At 40.7% G+C, this 19,936-nt stretch overlaps 2 protein-coding genes across 7 annotated transcripts in view; one reads left to right on the forward strand and one right to left on the reverse strand.

Annotated features, from left to right (window-relative positions):
- On the reverse strand, positions 1-9,225 carry RPL35 (ribosomal protein L35). Its single transcript, XM_060757431.2, has 4 exons — positions 9,123-9,225; positions 5,247-5,383; positions 2,022-2,103; positions 1-217 (listed from the first exon to the last, which is right to left on the reverse strand). Exons 1-4 carry the CDS (start codon positions 9,123-9,125, stop codon positions 68-70), a joined length of 372 nt encoding a protein of 123 aa, XP_060613414.1. The 5' UTR covers positions 9,126-9,225; the 3' UTR covers positions 1-67.
- Positions 9,226-11,200: 1,975 nt separating this feature from the next.
- The window catches only part of SCAI (suppressor of cancer cell invasion), a 78,741-nt gene continuing 70,005 nt past the window's right edge, over positions 11,201-19,936 (forward strand). Inside the window, exons 1-2 of one of the 6 annotated variants that reach the window (XM_060757426.2) lie at positions 11,205-11,268; positions 14,912-14,936. The gene's annotated coding sequence lies outside the window, so the exon portion shown is untranslated. Of the gene's footprint in view, positions 11,269-14,647; positions 14,937-15,802; positions 15,867-19,936 lie in introns of those variants that run through there. The other 5 variants (XM_060757427.2, XM_060757429.2, XM_060757424.2 and 2 more) reach the window with 5 other exon arrangements.

Below are 19,936 nucleotides of genomic sequence, written 5' to 3' on the forward strand. Positions count from 1 at the left end.
TAAGAGTCCATAAACAAACACCTTTAATGGAAAAAAAATCGGTTCTGAACAGCTGAAGATGTGAGGCTCATGCCTTAACAGCGTACTTCCGAGGGGGGTACAGGCGCTCTTTCCGCTGCTGTTTTTTGGTCTTCAGACCCTGTTCGTGCTTGGTTAGCCTGCGCCGCATGGCACGAGTCTTCTTAGGCCTCAAGTCCAGCGGCTTGTACTTTTTGCCCTGTTTAGAGAAGAGACAGATCAATATAAGACATAGGAAGAACCTCTGGAAGAGAGGGGAGAGCTTGAAGCCAGAAAATAAGCAAGAATTTATGGAGGATCCTAAATGCAAAAAAGCCATTGCTTGGAAAGATCCTAGTGGTTCAGCAGAGACAGGTACTGAAGACAAGATTAAGGATCAGGAAAATATACAAACAAAAACATTATACATTACACAAGCCTGTCATTCCATTACTCTGTGGCCAGCATGAAAACCAAATGGAAATGGTAGAAGAAAAATGGATTGTCCTTCCACCACTGATTTAAATCATCAGTGAATTCATGTTTCTGATTACCGTATATACTTGACTATAAGCCGACCTGAATATAAGTCGAGGCACCTAATTTTGCCACAAAACACTGGGAAAACATATTGATTCCAGCATAAGTTAAGGGTGGGAAATGCAGCAGCTAAGGGTATATTTCAAAATAAAAATACATACTAATAAAATTACATTAATTGAGGCATCAATAAGTGAAATGTTTTTGAATAACTACATAAAACTGTAATTTGAGATAAGACTGCCCAACTCTGATTAAACCCTTACTCTAACCTTCTTCAATGTGAATGTGCTTACGTATCCTTCCAATAATAATAGAGTAAAATAAAGATAATAAAAATTATAAGAGTAAAATAATGGAAATGTAATAATATAGTAAAATAATAAATGCAATAACAATAAAGTAAAATTATAAATGTAATAAAATAATAGTTGAGTAAAACAATAAATGTAATAAAATAATAATAGAGCAAAATAATAAAAAAAGTAAATAGAAAAAATAATAAATGTAATAAAAATAATAGAGTAAAATACTGGAAATGTAACAATAACAGTAATAATAGAGCGAAATAATAAATGTAATAATAAATAGAGTAAAATAACAAATGTACTACTACTAATAAAATAGAGTAAAATAATAAATGTAATAACAACAATAAAGTAAAATTATAAATGTAATAAAATAATAGTTGAGTAAAATAATAAATGTAATAATAACAAAAATAAATAGAAAAAATAATAAATGAAATAAAAATAAGAGAGTAAAATACTGGAAATGTAACAACAGTAATAATAGAGTGAAATAATAAATGTAATACTAATAAAAATAGAGGAAAATAATAAATGTAATAATAAAAATAGAGTAAAATAACAAATGTACTACTAATAAAATAGAGTAAAATAATAAATAAATGTAATAATAATAATAACAGAATAAAATAATAAATAACTTTGACTCAAGTATGAGCCGAGGGGGACTTTTTCAGCCTTAAAAAAGGAAAAGCTCAGCTTATCTTCGAGCATATATGGTAACAATTTCCAACAGAGTCATATCTTCAGCCATAAGCCCTGAAGCTTTAAAAGAGGCTAGTTATCGCATAGAACTATATTATTAGCCTCAGAGGGTTCTGTACCTCCTAGATAACCGCATGGACCAAATGGGCCAGCCAAAGTCATCCAGCAGGAAAATACTTTAGCAAGAACCAATTCGCACTGTGTCCACTGGATTCTGAGCAGTGCTGGGTGAAAGCCTTGCCAAATGATATGAAAGAGGTCTTTCACACACCCCTATTGTGTCAATTTAAGGTTCTTGAAGCTTTCAAGGGGCTTGACATGACAAACCAATGCTTTCCTGTTGACATAGCGATTTGATTTCCCCACAATAGTATCTATATTACGAAAACCTCCCACATATCCATTGATGATAAACTGTTCTGGCAACACTCTTCTAGTAAAGAACAAGTGGAAATCAGACTCCAGACTCACTTTGTAGAATTTCCGGAGGTTTTCCTTCTGGGTTTGGTTAATGACAGTCAGCACCCTGGCGATAGATTTGCGAACCACCCGGCTTGAAATGACAAAAGTGAGAGGCAGATCAATCCCAAGAACTTGAACTGGGCACCTGAGCAGTTGCCAATACATTTATATTCATTACTGACATCCAAAAAAAACAAAAACCTGATTAAGCAAATGCAACTGAAGGACCATGGCACACAGAATTGCCCGCTGAGAAAAAATATGTCTGTTTCACAACAACTAAAAAATAGCTTGATGGAAGGTAGATTCTAACACTCATAAATCTGGGCTGCTGCGCGTTTTCCGGGCTGTATGGTCATGTTCCAGAAGCATAATCTCCTGTCGTTCCACCCACATCTATGGCAGGCATCCTCAGAGGTTATGAGGTGTTGGAAACTACGCAAGTGGGATTTATATATCTGTGAAATGTTCAGGGTGGAAGAAGGAACTCTCGGCTGCCTGAGGCAAGTGTGACTGTTGCAATTGGCCAGGCAGGAAAAATCCCCTAGGCAGAAAACAGCCAGGCTTTGAAGCTTCCAGGCTATTCAATACTAATCAAGCTGATCTATTTATTTATTTATTTATGAATGACATTTACTGTATATACTCGAGTATAAGCCTTGTTTTTCAGCCCCTTTTTAAGGCTGAGAAAGCTCTCCTCCGCTTATACTCAAGCCAAGGGTATTTATTACTTTACTCTATTATTATTATTATTATTATTATTATTATTACATTACATTATTACATTTATAGGTTAGCTTTATTATTTTTATATTTATTATTTTACTCTAAGTATTATTGTAAGGATACGTAAACACATGTACCTTGAAGAAGGTTAGAATAATGGTTTAGTCAGATTTGGAAAGTCTTATCTTACAGTTTTATGTAAATATTAATAAACAGTCAACTTACTGATGCTTTAATTAATGTAATTTTATTGGTACCTATTTTTATTTTGAAACTGACCCATAGCTGCTGCATTTCCCATCCTCGGTTTATACTCAAGTCAATACGTTTTCCCAGTTTTTTGTGGTAAAATCAGGTGCCTCGGTTTATATTCGGGTCAGCTTATACTTGAGTATTAGGGCTGGGCGGTTTCGTTTCGTAATTTATTAAAAATTCGGGTTTTTTTATAACGAAGCGATAACGAACCATTCAGGAGCAAATAAAAAACGAAACGAATTTTTAAATTCGTTTCGTAATTGATTCGAATTCGGGTTGTATTCGTTTCGTTATCGTTTTGAAATCGTTTCGTTATTATTTCCGCATGTCTGGGGCAAGTTTTATAGTTGTTGTTTGTTTAATCAGTGAAAAAAAATTATAAATATCACACCAACAGTCAACAACAGAGGGAGAGGGAAGCTTCAGAAGTTCCCCCTGTCCCATTTGGAGGTTTTTTAGCGTATTGCGCGGTCGCGTCCGCCATTAACCTATCCGAACGTATCTCAGCCTATCAGCCCACCAGGACCCTAAGATCTTCTGGAGAGTCCCTGCTCTCTATCCCGCCGGCTTCACAAGTGCGGCTGGCGGGAACGAGAGACAGGGCCTTCTATGTGGTGGCCCCTCGGCTTTGGAACACCCTCCCTATAGAGGTACGATCAGCCTCCTCGCTGATGGTGTTTCGGAAGAGACTGAAGACATGGATGTTTAAACAAGCATTCGGTTAATCCGTTGCAACGAATTTTGATGACTAAAGGACTGGTAATCATGGACGACGAATTTTGGATTGTGATTTTAGTTACGAGATGCATGGGATTATTATTGGTGGCCCAATAATTTGTATTGTATATGTGTTTCATGTTTTAAATTGAATACTGTTTTTTAATTGTTTTTAACTTTTTAGTTGTTGTAAACCGCAATGAGTCGCCGACTTAGGCTGAGATATTAGCGGTATACAAGCGCATAAATAAATAAATAAATAAAATTAACGAATCAATTCGTTATTGTTTCGTTATTGTTTCGTATTGTTTTGTAATTTACGAAATTTCGTAAATATCCAACTTTTTAAAAGAAAAATTTCGGAATTCTTTTAAAAATCGAAACGCAAAACCTCCCAAAAAACGAATCGATTTTAGAAACAAATTTTTCCGTGGTTGCCCAGCCCTATTGAGTATATAAGGTATATGACGCCTCTTTACCTCAAAAAGGATTCAGAGTGGGTTACAAGTTATATGTACATACAATATATTATATTATTAGTGTAGCACAATATTAGTATTATATATTACTATATTGTACTATACCACTATAGGTAAAGGTTTTCCCCTGACATTAAATCCAGTTGTGTCCTATTCTGGGGGTTGGTGCTCATCTCCGTTTCTAAGCCGAAGAGCTGGCGTTCTCCACAGACACCTCCAAGGTCATGTGGATGTGTCTATGGACAACGTAATAATAAAGACAATGTAATGTTATTAGTAATATTACATGTAATATGAAATATAAAATTATTATATTGTATTATTATTAGTTGCAACATTCACACTTGCCTCAGGCAGACAAGAGTTCTTTCTTCCACCCTGAACATTTCACAGAATATAAACCTCACTTGCCTAGTTTCCAACACCTCACAACCTCTGAGGTTGCCTGCCACAGATGTGGGTGAAATGTCAGGATAGAATGCTTCTGGAACATGGTCAGACAGCCCAGAAAACTTACAGCAACCCAGTGATTCCAGCCATGAAAGCCTTCGACAACTCATAAATCTTATCAGGCCAACACATAATTATGATAAGAGCTGGATTTCAGAAACAAATTAAGTAACAGTTTTTTCAATTGTTTTATGATGTGTCTGCTTTAGTCAACAAGTAACTTAGCAGGCTCCTTTCCACTAACTAGTGATGTTTTTAGAAGCTGTTGTGCTTTGGTAGCTAACTGCAGAGGTTGCCAAAGAATCTATGTTGGAGGATGAACTAAAGATTAGAAATACTTTGCATGTAAAGATCTGTTTAGCCAAGCACCAGCTCCAAGAGTGATCAACCAAACATTCTGGAAAACAAGCAAAGGCACATGCCAATCTGGTACCACCATTGCCTAAATACTGACAATTAGATATATATCTAAGTAATTTATATCTATATTACTTAGATATAAATAAAAATCAAGAATTCTAAATGCCTTTGCCTAATGCAACTCATTGCCTTTTGTGATGCTAAACATGAGCCTTCCCTACAGCAGAGGTCCAATGAAAAAACTCACATTTTGGAGAGTTTGGAAGCTGCTCCACCAGTCACCTTGGCAACCCGCAGCTGAGACAGCTCCACCTTCAGATCCTCCAGCTGCTTCAGCAGCTCTTCCTTCTTTTTCCCTCGCAAATCACGGGCTTTGATTTTGGCCTGGAAAGGAAACAAGAAGAAAAATTGATGCCATTCAAATGCAAAATGTGGGACCCAAAAACAATTGCTGTAATTAAATCTTCTATAAAATGAGCGACTTGGAGCAATGGGTTCAAATGACAAAAAAAGGAGAGTCTACCAGAACATTAGGAAGAACTACCTGACTGTGAGAGTGGTTCAACAGTGGAACTCTCTGCCTCAGAGTCCAGTGGAAGCTCCTTCTTTGGAGGCTTTTAAACAGAGGTTGGAAGCCTATCTGTCGGGGGTGCTTTGATTGCGGTTTTCTTGCATAGCAGAAGGGGGCTGGACTAGATGGTCCATATGGTCTCTTATTTTATTTATTTACTAGCCTTCCCTGCCACACGTTGCTGTGTTTTATGTATGTATATATATACATGCGTTTGTGTGTGTATGGTTTTGCACATGCATTGTAATTTTTTTGTTTTGTTTTTGGGCTTTTTAAGTCCCTTCCGCTGTGTTTTTCAGTGTTTTTATGTATGATCGTCACTCGTTGGTCTGTTAGGGGTGTAGTGTCCAAATTTGGTGTCAATTCGTCCAGTGGTTTTTGAGTTCTGTTAATCCCACAAACGAACATTACATTTTTAAAATATAGATTTTATTATTGCACTTATATACTACTTTTTACACCCCTAGGGGGACTCAAAACGGTTCTCAACATAAAAAGTAAAGATAAAGGTTTCCCTGACATTAAGTCCAGTCGTGTCCAACTCTTAGGGGCGGTGCTCACCTCAGTTTCTAAGCTGGCATTGTCCATAGACACCTCCAAGGTCATGTGCCTGGCATGACTGCCTGGAGCACGGTTACCTTCCCACAAAAGTGGTACCTAGTGATAATTGTACTCGGAAGCACTTTATTTTCTACCTATTAGTGCAATTAAATCCTACTTCGTCCCTCTGATCCCCTGTCCAGATATAATACATTGCCTTCTCATCCAGTGTTTTTAAACTTTTAATCCTTGTTGTTGGCCCTGCCCACTGCGATTTATTTTCTTGTGTTTAAATTATTGTGATTTTATATTGCTGATGTTTATTTAGATTGTTTTTTGTATTTTATTTTTAATTTTACTGTCGTATGTTGTTTATTTGCATTGTTGTATTGTTGGGCCTGACCTCATGTAAGCTGCCCCGAGTCCCCCTGGGGAGATGATGGCGCGGTATAAATAAAGATTATTACTACTACTACTACTACTACTATTACTACTACTACTCCTCACATTTGCATGTTTTTGAACTGCTAGGTTGGCAGAAGCTGGGCCTTACTTAGGGGATCCCTCGTAGTCTGAGGATGATGGTCCTCCAAGTGTAGTGTCCTGGCGGTGGGTCCATAGGTGACTGTGGAGCCCTATTCTTGATCTGCATCTTCTCCCACAGTGAGGGCATCAGTTTCCAGGTGGAAGGTGGTCCTGGTCGGGGTTGGTTTGACACATCTTCCTCTTACCACGTTTCTCTCTTTCACCCTCCATTCGTGCCTCTTTAAATTCTGCAGCACTGCTGGTCACAGCTGACCTCCAACTGGAGCGCTCAAGGGCCAGGACTCTGTGTCTATGCCAGAGTTTTTAAGGTTGGCTTTGTGGCCATCTTTAAATCTCCTTTCCTGCCCACCGACATTCTGTTTTCTGTTCTTCAGCTCGGAGTAGAGCAACTGCTTTGGGAGACGGTGGTCGGACATCCGGACAACGTGGCTGGTCCAACAGAGTTGATGGCGGAGGACCATCGCTTCAATGCTGGTGGTCTTTGCTTCTTCCAGCATGCTGACATTTGTCTTCCCAAGAGATTTGCAGGATTTTCCAGAGGCACCTCTGATAGAATTGTTCCAGGAGTTGCATGTGATGTCTGTAGACAGTCCACGTTTAGCAGGTGTAAGCAGGGTTGGGAGGACAATAGCTTTATAAACAAGCACCTTGGTATCCCTACGGATGTCCCGATCCTCAAACACTCTCTGCTTCATTCGGAAAAATGCTGCACTCATAGAGCTCGTGGTGTTGTATTTCAGTGTCAATGTTTACTTTTGTGGAGACGTGGCTGCCAAGGTAGTGGAAATGGTCAACATTTTCTAATGTTACACCATTAAGCTGTATTTCTGGCATTGGAGAGGGATTGGTCAGTGACTGTGGGAAGAGGACTTTGGTTTTCTCGATGTTTAATGACAGCTGGGCCTAACTGCGGGAGCTCACCCCGCTCCCCGGATTCAAACTGCCGACCTTTCGGTCAGCAAGTTCAGCAGCTCAGCTGTTTAACCCGCTGCACTACCAGGGGGCCATCTCAATTCAAATATAATAAAAAGCCAAATTAAATGCCTTACACGTACAAAACAACACATATCAAAACAACAACAATGGCAATAGATCAAAACCATTAAAATTATAAAACGGTTCCAGCCCAGTTTACCTGTATGAATACATCTCTCCCTATGAATCACCTATGATCAGGAAAATAAAGTAATGAGAAAATGCTGGTTTCTAATATATGTAATTTCTTAATGCTTGTGGGTAAACAGTATTTCTTGCTGTTTCTTTGTCAGTGTTGATGTGGAGATTGTTTCGTTTGCTTACTCTGGAACATGCAACATATCATCGTCCTTCTTTAGAGGTCCCTTTCAAATCTATGAAACTATATCTCTCTGTGTGTGAATCATATCTATCTATCTATCATACTATCTATCTATATCTATGGCTGGATGGCTCTTTGTCAGGAGGGCTTTGATTACGTTTTCTTCCCCTGGTGAAGGGAGCTGGATTGGATTGCCTTAAGTATTTTCTGTTGGTCATGGGGGTTCTGTGTGGGAAGCTTTCCCCAATTCTGTCATTCGTGGGGTTCAGAATGCTCTTTTATTGTAAGTGAACTATAAATCCCAGTAACTACAACTCCCAAATGTCAAGGTCTATTTCCCCCAAACTCCATCTGCGTTCATATTTGGGCATATGGAATATTTGTACCAAGTTTGGTCCAGATCCATCATTGTTTGAGTCCACAGTGGTCTCTTGCTGTAGGTGAACTACAACTCCCAAACTCAAGGTCAATGCCCACCAAACCCTTCCAATATTTTCTGTTGGTCATGGGAGTTCTGTGTGCTGAATTTGGTTCAATTCCATTGTTGATGGAGTTCAGAATGCTCTCTGACTGTAGGTGAACTATAAATCCCAGCAACTACAACTCCCAAATGACAAAATCATAATTTTTGAGTGATGGTCACTCCTTATGTTGTGAGACGTTTTGTTGCCAAATTTGGTGTGATTTCGTTCATTGGTTCTTTTGTTTTTAAGGTACTCATTATGCACAGAGCATATATAGAGAGAGATCTAGGCCTTGCACAATCTCGAGGATCTCTTTAACTACTTCCATATTTGCATGCTTCTGTCATTCACTGAGTGCCTTCTTCAATAACCAGGCCTTACTTAAGTGCTCTAGCTGGCTCATTGGGGGAGATGCATTCGGACAGGTAAGCTGGACCGGGACACTGTCCCTTTAAAAAAATCTGGGCAAAATCTAGGTAAGGCAGCAATGCAACTAGCGAGGCTCTCCACTCCTACATAGGCTTCTGCGGCCTACTAAGTTTGGCCTCCCCGACTGTCACCATTCCCGCCTCCGCCGCGGCCCATTCTGTTTGCCTCGCTTCTCCGGCCTCTGCTCTATTCATCCCGTCTGCACTCAACACCCTAAACCCGTTAAAGCGGAGTAGATGGCACCGGATTAAGACCCCCCCCCCCTTCTCGACTCACCATCGCAACGCTGAGGAGCTGCAGCCGCCGGCGAGGAAAGGAAAGGACGGAAGCCGGGAAGAGACAGGAAACCAGCGCGGCGGATCAACCAATCAGAGGGCAAGGCGGGGGAGAACGGGCAAGTTTGACAGCCTCCCCCCTTTTCTCGAAATGGTTTAATCCATGTCACCAGATAGGCTTCTTCTCTGTACAGGCTGTGGAATTGATGCGGTTTGATGCCGCTTTAAGGCTCCAGGCTAAGGAATCCTGGGAGTTGTAGTTTGGTGGGACTCAAAGAGACAATAGTGTTAAAATAATAAAAGAAATTTAAAAAAGAAACGAAAATGTACAATTTAAAGCTAAATACATATAAAGGTTAAGATAGAGTTAAATATAGAGTATTAAAATTAGTTAAAACTATGACAATGTTTTTTTAAAACTCTAAAGGCTAAATTAATTAATGTTTCATGCGCATCTCAAACGATTATCCCAAAGGTTATATATATATATAATATTATATTATAATATATAAAAAATATATAATATTAATGTGATATATGTGTGTGTGTGTGTAATATTAATATTATATATATATATATATATATATTGTAATAATATATATTATATTATATATAAAGGCTATATATATATATAACATATAATATTATAATATATTATAATTACATTATATATATATACACACACACATAGCACAAAGATCATATTTTTAAGAATTTTGTGCATTACTTACTTACTTAGGCGATCCCTCGTTGGACGAGTAAGATGGTCTTCCATGATGAGTTTCCTTGTGGATTCGTAGGTGGCTGTGGAGCCCTATTCTTGACCCGCATCTTCTCCAACAGTGAAGGCATTGGTTTCCAGGTGGAAGGCAATCCTGGTCGGGGTTGGCTTGACGTGCCTTCCTCCTGGCACGTTTCTCTCTTTCGCCCTCCACTCGTGCCTCCTCGAATTCTGCAGCACTGCTGGTCACAACTGACCTCCAGCTGGAGCGCTCAAGGGCCAGGGCTTCCCAGTTCTCAGTGTCTATGCCAGAGATTTTAAGGTTGGCTTTGAGGCCATCTTTAAATCTCTTTTCCTGTCCACCAACGTACCATTTTCTGTTTTCAGTTCAGAGTAGAGCAACTGCTTTGGGAGACGGTAGTCAGGCATCCGGACAACGTGGCCGGCCCAGCGGAATTGATGGCGGAGGACCATCGCTTCAATGCTGGTGGTCTTTGCTTCTTCCAGCACACTGACGTTTGTCCGCCTGTCTTCCCAAGAGATTTGCAGGATTTTCAAGAGGCAGGGCTGATGGAATCGTTCTAGGAGTTCCATGTGACGTCTGTAGAGAGACCATGTTTCGCAGGCATAAAGCAGGGTGGGGAGGACAATAGCTTTATAGACAAGCACTTTGGTCTCCCAACGGATATCCCGGTCCTCAAACACTCACTGCTTTATTGGGAAAAATGCTGCACTCACAGAGCTCAGGCGGTGTTGTATTCCGGTGTCGATGTTGACTTTGGTGGAGAGGTGGCTGCCAAGGGAGTGGAAATGGTCAACTTTTTCTAATGCTACACCATTAAGCTGTATCTCTGGCATTGGGGAGGGGATGGCTGGTGACTGCTGTAAGAGCACTTTGGTTATCATTATTATGGTTACTATCATCATTATTATCATTATGACTATTTTAATATTTATTTATATTAATGTAATTTGTCATTATCATAATTATAATTATTATGTAATTATTTAATAATTATTATTTATTACAAAATAATTATTTATCATTAACATTATTTATATTTTATTATTATTATAATTATATTTTTATTAGTCTCTTCAGGGAGATGGGGGGGATATAAATAAAGTTGTTGTTGTTGTTTTGGTTGTTATTCATATCCTTATGGCCAAAAATGAATGTAATTCACCCACCTTTTCCCTTGCAATACCCCACCTTGCCCTGAAGGTGGCGCTCGGCCTCACTCGCTTCGGAAAGCGAGAGAGACGGAGCGAGAGAAAGAGAGTGGCAGCGGGCTCGGCCAATGGTAGGGCGGCATTTGGGAGCGGGGGCCAATGAGGGCACCGGATGGCGGAGAGGGGGCGGCCCGAGCCCAGGTCCAGGCGGAGGCAGAAGCATCGCGGGGACGGCGAGTGGCCCGGCCTGGCGGTGAGCACCTTTTCTGGGGGGGCTTCGGGGCCGCGGGGGACCCCCACGGTGTGCCTTGTGCCCTCCTGAAGGGAGGGCCATCCGCACTGGAGACTTACCGCGCGATAGTCCTGCTTCAGCTGTCATAGCAACGCCTCACAGGCTCCTGCGAGGGGAGGGGCCGCATGGAGTCCTCCAAGCCCCCCCTCCCTCCCTCTGCAAGGGAGGCATGGCAGCTGAAGCGGGATAATCGCGCGATAACTCTGCAGTGCGGATGCTTTGTGCGTTGAATTGCTATGTTAATATGTAATGTGATGGGAGAGGGTAGAGGACATTGCTTTTTAAATAATAATAATAATAATAATAGTAAAATAATAAAAAATAATAGTAATTATTACATAGTAATTAAATAATAAAAGTAATAAGGGTAATTAAATAATTATTAAATAATAACATATCCATATAATAAAAATATAATAATAAAATGTAAATATATCAATATAATAAAATATAATAATAAAATGTAAATATATCAATATAATAAAAATATAGTAATCAGAAAATATAAATAATGTTAATGATAAATCATTATTTTGTAATAATTAATAAGATGATTATTAAATAATACTGCTACTAAGAAAATCATAAAATCATAATGGTCATTAAATAATTATTAAATAATATAAATATATAAATAAAGTAATAGTAATTAAATAATAATAAAATATAAATAATAATGATACATAATTATTTAATAATAATAAATATAAATAGTAATAATAAAACCATTATTAAATACTACTACTAATTAAAGAAAAATAGAATAATATAAATATAAATATATTGATATAATAAAATATTATAATTAAATATTATAATTAAATAATAATAAAATATAAATAATAATGATACATAATTATTTAATAATAATAAAAATAAATAGTAATAATAAACAATTATTAAATGCTACTACTAATAAAATAAAAATGTAATAATAAAAATATAAATATATCAATATAATAAAATGTAATAATAATAAAATATAAATAATGTTAAACAATATATTAAACAATATAAATAAAATAATAATAAAAATATAAATAATAATGATACATAACTATTTAATAATAAAATATAAATAGTAATAATAAAACAATTATTAAATAATACTACTATTAATAAAATAATAATACTAATAATAATAATTTAAAATGTTTGCATTGTTCTGTTTCAAATATTCTTGACTGCGTCTCAATCAAATGGGGGCTTAAATCATAATGATAACTAAATAATTATTACATAATAATAAAATGTGAATACTGTAATGCAATAATTATTAAATAATACTGCTAATAAAATATATGTAATGATAATAATTTAAATTGCATTGTTTTGTTTAAAATCTTATAAGCCACATTGCATTCCTAATAATAATAATAATAATATTTCACTGTTGTCATTTGGAATGGCCTCGGATTATGGTTTCTGTATATGATATAGAATCCTGTTAGCTGTAGTTTAGTGAGTTCCCAGCCCTCTCTGCCAGGGAAGGCCTTGTCAAACTACAACTCCCATGATTCCAAAGCAATTGAGCTATGGCAGTTCAAGTGGTTCCAAACTGCATGATTTCTACAGTGTTGATCCTCCCTTAGGCTCTACCAAATGTAATATTGCTTTTGGCACATACATTTGCCTTGTTTTTGGGAGGTAGGGTGGCCTAACAGTTCAGGCGGTGTCAAACTGCTTTCATGGTAGGGTGTGGATGCACCCGAAGTCTGTCTTGCCTAAGAAGTGCCCATGAAATCTATGGTGTCACCATAGGTCGACAGGGAACTTGAAGTGCCAACAATTGGGGTATGAATGAGATTGGGATTTCAAGGACTCCTAGGAAGGGTTTGGAGTAACACTAGAATCCTAGAGTTGAAAGATAACCCAAGGGGTTAGATCTGTCTAACCCCTAAGATAGATAGATAGATAGATAGATAGATAGATAGATGCTTGATAGAATTCTAGGGTTGGAAGATAGATAGATAGATAGATAGATAGGTAGACAGGTAGACAGGTAGACAGATAGACAGATAGAGGCTAGATAGAATCCTAGAGTTGGAAGATAGATGAATGGATGGATGGATGCTAGATAGAATCCTAAGGTTGGTAGATAGATAAATGAATGGATGGATGCTAGATACTATCCTAGAGTTGGAATATGCATAGATGGATGGATGCTAAATAAAATCCTAGAGTTTGATGATACATAGATGGATAGATGGATGGATATGAGATAGAATCCTAGAGTTGGAAGATAGATAGATAAGATGGATAGATAGATAGAGCAATGCTTGATAGAATCCTGGACTTGGAAGAGACCCCAAGAGACATCAGGTCCAACCCATAAGATAAATAGATGCTTGATAGAATCCTAGAGTTGGAAGATAGATAGATGGATGCTAGATAGAACCCTAGAGTTGGAAGACAGATGGATGAATGGATGCTAGATAGAATCCTAGTTGGAAGATGGAGAGATAGATAGATGCTTGATAGAATCCTAGAGTTGGAAGAGACCCCAAGAGCCATCAAGTCCAATCCATAAGATGCATAGAGAGATAGATGTTTGATACAATCCTTGAGTTGGAAGATAGATAGATAAGATGGATAGATAGATAGATAGATAGATAGAGCGATGCTTGATAGAATCCTGGACTTGGAAGAGATCCCAAGAGCCATCAAGTCCAACCTATAAGATAAATAGATGCTTGATAGAATCCTAGAGTTGGAAGATAGATAGATGGATGTATGGATGCTAGATAGAACCATGGAGTTGGAAGAGACCCAAGAGCCATCAAGTCCAACCCATAAGATGCATGGAGAGATAGATGTTTGATAGATAAATGGATGGATGGATGCTAGATAGAATCCTAGAGTTGGAAGATACATAGATAGATGGATGCTAGATAGAATCCCAGAGTTGGAAGATAGATAGATAGGTAAGATTAATAGACAGACAGATAGATGTTTGATAGAATCCTAGTGTTGGAAGAGACCCCAAGAGTCATCAACTCCAACCCATTAGATAGATAAATAGAATTCTAGAGTTGGTAGAGGCCCCAAGGGCCATCCACTCCAATCCGAAAGGATCCTAGAGCTGGATGTGATCCTAAGGGCACATTATTTTATGGTTGGGGGTCACCACAACATGAGGAACTGTATTAAGGGGTCACAGCATTGAGGAGGTTGAGAAACACTGGCTTGGAGTCAGGAAGGATATTGTTTTGGTGGAAGCAATATCCCATTAATAACATGTTTTAATGTGTTGATTTGTGTTGGATCAAGAGCTCACATAGATGCATTGCCAAGACAGGAGGAGATATCCCGTGAACAGGCAAAAATAGCTTTAGGTGTTCAAGAGATGGCAGAATTGGCTGAGCAAAATAAGGCACGATGTTGGGTTGCAAGAGGAATTGAACCCCTGGAAGTGTGGATGCCTGAGGAAAAGACAATTCCTGGCTCATATTAGAGCAGTGCCACCTCTCGTAGGGATGTGGGGAGGCCTTTATTTAGTTCTTCTTGGGTGCCCGTTGCTGTAAGGATGCCGATTGGGGTGGTCGTCCTTGCTTATCCCCCTTGTAACATCATCGCCGCCTCGCTTTCTCCGCCTCCTCTCCAGAACCACAGCAGAGAAGCAGAACCAGGTAAGAGGACAGGCATCTCTCTCTTTTCTTCAGTAGGCTTACATTCATTTGCCTACGTACATCTCCTCTCTTTCATGTCTATGGCTTCATGTATAGCTTGTGATTTTCTTCCAAGGCAAAAGTGATATTGAAAAACAAATACCCCGATAGCAAGAGGTCCTTGTTTTCCTGTTGCCCAGGAGAGCTGCCATTCCCTGTTGGTACTCAATGAGCTTTGAGATTGTTATTATTTTGCCTGGTGCTGACTATGGAAAGGTGGATAAATACTGCAGCACCCTGGGGTCTTCCGATCACATCCCTCCCTTCCTTGAAACGGTATGTTGTTAGTGCTTTGCATGCACATTTGTGCATCTCTCTCTCGGCTCAAACGTCGATGCTTCATCTGGAAATGTTCACTGCGGTTGAATCAGCGGCTCTTCCTTTTCGCTCTCTCCGTTCCTTTAGTCTGGGGGTTATTTCCTTTCCTTTTTATATAGCGGTGGGCTTTATTCCACAGGTCTGTCCCTTTTAAAAACGTACACAAACGGCCCTGGGGTAGGAATTTGCCGTAGACCAAGAGCCTCTCTTATCTAACGCTGGTGGAGTGGGAGAATATATACTTTCCACCCCAGTTGCTGAAATGACATCAGCTGCTTGTGCGTCTGAATAGACCCTTCCACATACAGCAAGCCGAATGTATGTGCTCACAGCCTTGGGAAAAACACTCAAAGGGTTCAAAATCATTGCGAGTCATATAGCGCTAGGAGAAAGCGTGTGGTTGTGTGTTTACGTGTGTTCGTGGAGGGGGGAGGCAGCCTGTTGACACTGCACCCTATGGAAATGGTTTAGCTTGCTATTATGCTCAGGAAGCCGGCATTTTCTCTTCCTCCCCTTGCCGTTGCATTCTTGGAGTGCGGTGTTATCTCCGAGGAGCTTTGCAAAGCAGGTCTGGTGCGTGTCTCTATGTGTTTTGTTCCTTTCCCCTCTCGCCATTTGAATCCTACCAAGGCGAGGGAGCTGTGAAGGGTTTGTGTTTGGGGCGAAAGGCACCAATGTGGCTGCTGGAAGAGGACGAAAGGGGGTGGAGAATGCAGCAAACGTCTAGAGAGCAGAGGGGTCTCGGAAGGGTCTGTTTTCAAGGAAATCTGTCACACGGGTTCCTAGCAACTGACCTCCCCTTTCCGTCGTACCCTTTGTGAATTCTACAAGTGGCTCTGTTTTCTTCCTCTCTTTCCTTGTGTTTCGCTGGCCTCTCTCCCAACAGGGTCGGAATTTTGCCTTTAGGTAAAAATATCGAATGATTGCCCCTTCAGCACCCCTTTGCACTGAGCTAGGAGCCTTTTCCAGCCTTCTGGATGCCCTTCCTGGATTTTGTTTCAACCCATAACACCTTGTGCGGTGGGTTCCTTGGGGATGGTCTCTCTCCAGATCTCCAAATCATGTCACTTGATTGGAAGGCATCCAGGTTTCCCAGGAAGGCCATTTTGAGCAGGGAGTGAAAGGACCCCCCTGTAGAAAATAGGGAGCTCTGGCACACTTCTCGCCATCGCCGCACAACCAATTTCCTCGTAGTGTGTTGTCAAAGGCTTCCATGGCCGGAATCACTGGGTTGCTGTGAGTTTCCCGGGCTGTATGACCATTTCCTTTCCACCAAAGCGTCTGTCTGGGGCCTGGGGTGCTCATAATTCTTACCCAAATCTGATACCTGTTAGGTGCCTTTAGGTTGACTGCAGCTATCATAGGGCCCTCCAAGTCAAAGGGTGTGTGATTTGCCCAAGGTCACCCGGTGACCAATTTGCATAGCTGATCCAGGTCCAAAACCCTTGATGTTTCGAAAGATGGTATATTGCATTGGTTTCTTTGTTCTCCTCCAAGGAGCAGCACAAGGTCTTTCAGGTTAAGAAAAACTGAAAAGCCATCACTGTACGTTGTGAGCTGGCAAAAGATGTAAATATACCTGATACCTACCTGGAGCCCCCGGTAGCGCAGTGGGTTAAACTGCTGAGCTGCTGAACCTGCTGACCAAGATGTCGGCAGTTCGAATCTGGGGAGTGGGATGAGCTCCCACTGTTAGCCCAAGCTTCTGCCAACCTAGCTGTTTGAAAACATGCAAATGAGAGTAGATCAATAGGTACCGCTTCCACAGGAAGGTAACAGTGCTCCATGCAGTCATACTGGCCGCATGACTTTGGAGGTGTCTATGGACAATGCCAGCTCTTTGGCTTAGAAATGGAGATGAGCACCACCCCCAGATTGGGAGTCGACTAGACTTAATGTCAGAGGAAGCCTTTACCTACCAGCAAAACAGTTTGTTTATAGCTCTAACAACCTCATAATGCTGTCTGATTCCTGTGATAAAACAGATTGGTGCAAAGCGAATTGGGGATCCAGACATACCTGGGCTCAGAATTTGACAGCAGTGTCTATACTGGCCATAGGTGTTGCATGATGTCTGGGAGATGTCGAATAACATCTGGATTTAATCCACTACTGGATTAAATGTGAAATCGGTAGGAAACAACTGTGCTTGAGATCACTCCTTCCAGGCTGAGTATGCACTACAGTGGAACCTGAACTTAAGAGCATTCCATTTTGAGTTAAGAGCCGTCGCTCAGCATCGGTTTTACTTTGACATACAAGCTGCATTTGAGTTAAGAGCAAGTGGCAAAGGGAGCACTAGCGCAAGAGTCCAGGGCTTTAGGGCTTCAAGGGAGCAGCTTCTGTGCCTTGTGCCCTTGTCCGCCTTGGGAGATTGCTGTCTGCTTTGCTCCTGTCCATTTTGAGGAATTTGGGGTTAGTTGATTTTGGATGGTTTTTATTCCTGCTCTGTTTGGCTTCATGAAGAGAAAGAGGGAAAGGGAGCAAGAGAGGGAGGGAGGCTGGAATGAGTACAGTAGGAAGAAAATAATGCTTCTACCTCTTCACTTCGTGCTTCTTTGCCACACCTTTGTGCTTTTACCATTTTAAAGTTGGTAGAGTACGCAGTACAGTGGAACCTTGACTTAAGAGTGTCCCAACCTAAGTGTGTTTTGAGTTAAGAACCATAGCTCGACCCAGTTTTGCTTTGACATACGAGCAGCATTTTGAGTTAAGAAGGAGCGCCAGGGGAAGCGCTAATGCTAGAATATAGGGCTTTACATTTTTTTATCGATGTATTTTAACTATGTTGTCGAAGGATTTCATGGCTGGAATCACTGGATTGCTGTAAGTTTTCCGGGCCATGTTCGAGAAGCATTATTTCCTGACATTTCGCCCACATCTATAGCAAGCATCCTCAGATGTTGTGAGGTCTTTTGGAAACTATGCAAAAATGGGGGTGGGGTGGAACAGATTACTAGCATTTCAGTGGTGAAATTTGCTTTGAGATAAGAGTGATTTGAGTTAAGAACAAATTACAGTCTTAACTCAAGGTACAACTGTATTAGCCAAGACCGTAAAATCGTTTGACTCCATCTTCTCTTGCTAAGAGATAGGCTCTGATCCAGCAGGGTTGTCCTGAAAGGGAGTGATAGGTACGGGTCAATCATCCAGTTCCAGGGATTTTGCATGATTTGCTTGCTTCTAGCGTGGTGAGTGTGGAGGAGAGTAAGGAGTCATAGCAGCTAGAGCTATGGGATGAAGATGCATTTCTCGGTGGGGCTTCTGCTTGCTCCTCTCCCCTTGCCAGCTTCCCTTCTTACTGCAGCAGAGGGAGGTAGTGATACTCCGAGCTGCTAGCCATGGCATAGACGGAGCCACAGCTGCTCTGGAACTGGAGTGCGTCGCATGACCTGAGCTGAACCGGGTTGTGTAACGCTTGCAACTTCTCCATCGCTTTTGACCACAGCGCAAAAACGGTGGTGGAGGAGTCTTTCGGACCGCACCTGCCTTGCAGTGCAGAGTCCAGGCAAGAGAAACAAGGCGATGCTGTGTGTTTTTGCAGCGAGATTAATCTCCTTCCTTTGTGCCCTATTTCTCTCTCTCAAGCCTTTGGTAAATTGTTGCCAACTAAATGGCATTTGGACTGAAATACCAAGATGCTCTGATGTTGCCTTCGAGCCAGAACCACAAGGCATGGGATCCATGCTTGGCAGCAGGCAGGAAAGGAAGCATTATTTTGGCAACCTGAGTTCAACGGGAGAAAGATTTTTTTGTTTTCAAAAAATCCTACATTAAAGTAGAATCTGGAATGAGAAGAGCCAGAATCACGTGAACAATGGGATAGCCCAGGTATGGGCAAAAACAGGCCTGGTGGCCAGATGCAGCCTCTTCTCAGGCCCTCCTCTCTCTCACCACCCCATCCATCCTTCTCTTTTTCCTTTCTCCCTCCCTCCCTCCTTCCCTTCCTTCCCTTTCTCCCTCACATCTTCCCTTGCACCATTCTGTCCTTCCTTCCTTACCTCCCTCTTTCTCCCTCCCTCCCTCTTCCCTTCCCTTCCACCCTTTCATCCTTACTTCCCTCTTTCCTCCCTCCTTCCCTCTCTTTCTCCTTCATTCCTTCCCTTTTGTCTTTCCTTTCCTCTCTTTCCTCCCTCCCTCCCCTGTTCTCCCTCCCTCCATTCTCTTCCACCCTTCCTTCCTTCCATCCATCCCTCTCTTCCTCCCTTTTTTCTTCCTTTCCTCCCCTCTTTCCTCCTCCCTTTCCTCTTTCCTCCCCCTCCCCTCCCTCCCTCCTTCCATTTCCTTCCACCCTTCCATCCTTTTCTTCCTCCCTTTCTTTCTTCCCTCTTTCCTCACTCCTTCCTTCTCTTCCTTCCTTTGTGCCTTTCCTTCGTTATCTCTTTCCTCCCTCCATTCCCTTCCTTCCATCCTTCTCTTCCTCCCTCCCTCCCTCCCTTTCCTCTTTCCTCCCTCCTTCCCTCTCTCTTTACCCTTCCTTCCTTCCTTCCTTCCTTCCTTCCTTCCTTCCTTCCTTTTTGCCTGTCCTTTGTTATCTCTTTCCTCCCTCCATTCCCTTCCTTTCATCCTTCTTTCCTCCCTTCCTTCTCTTTTTCCTTCCGCCTTTTCTCCTGGGGGATGTTTAGCTGGGAGAAGAGAAGGTA

Source organism: Anolis sagrei, chromosome 11 (assembly GCF_037176765.1).
Source record: "Anolis sagrei isolate rAnoSag1 chromosome 11, rAnoSag1.mat, whole genome shotgun sequence".
Classification (NCBI taxonomy): Eukaryota; Metazoa; Chordata; class Lepidosauria; order Squamata; family Dactyloidae; genus Anolis; species Anolis sagrei.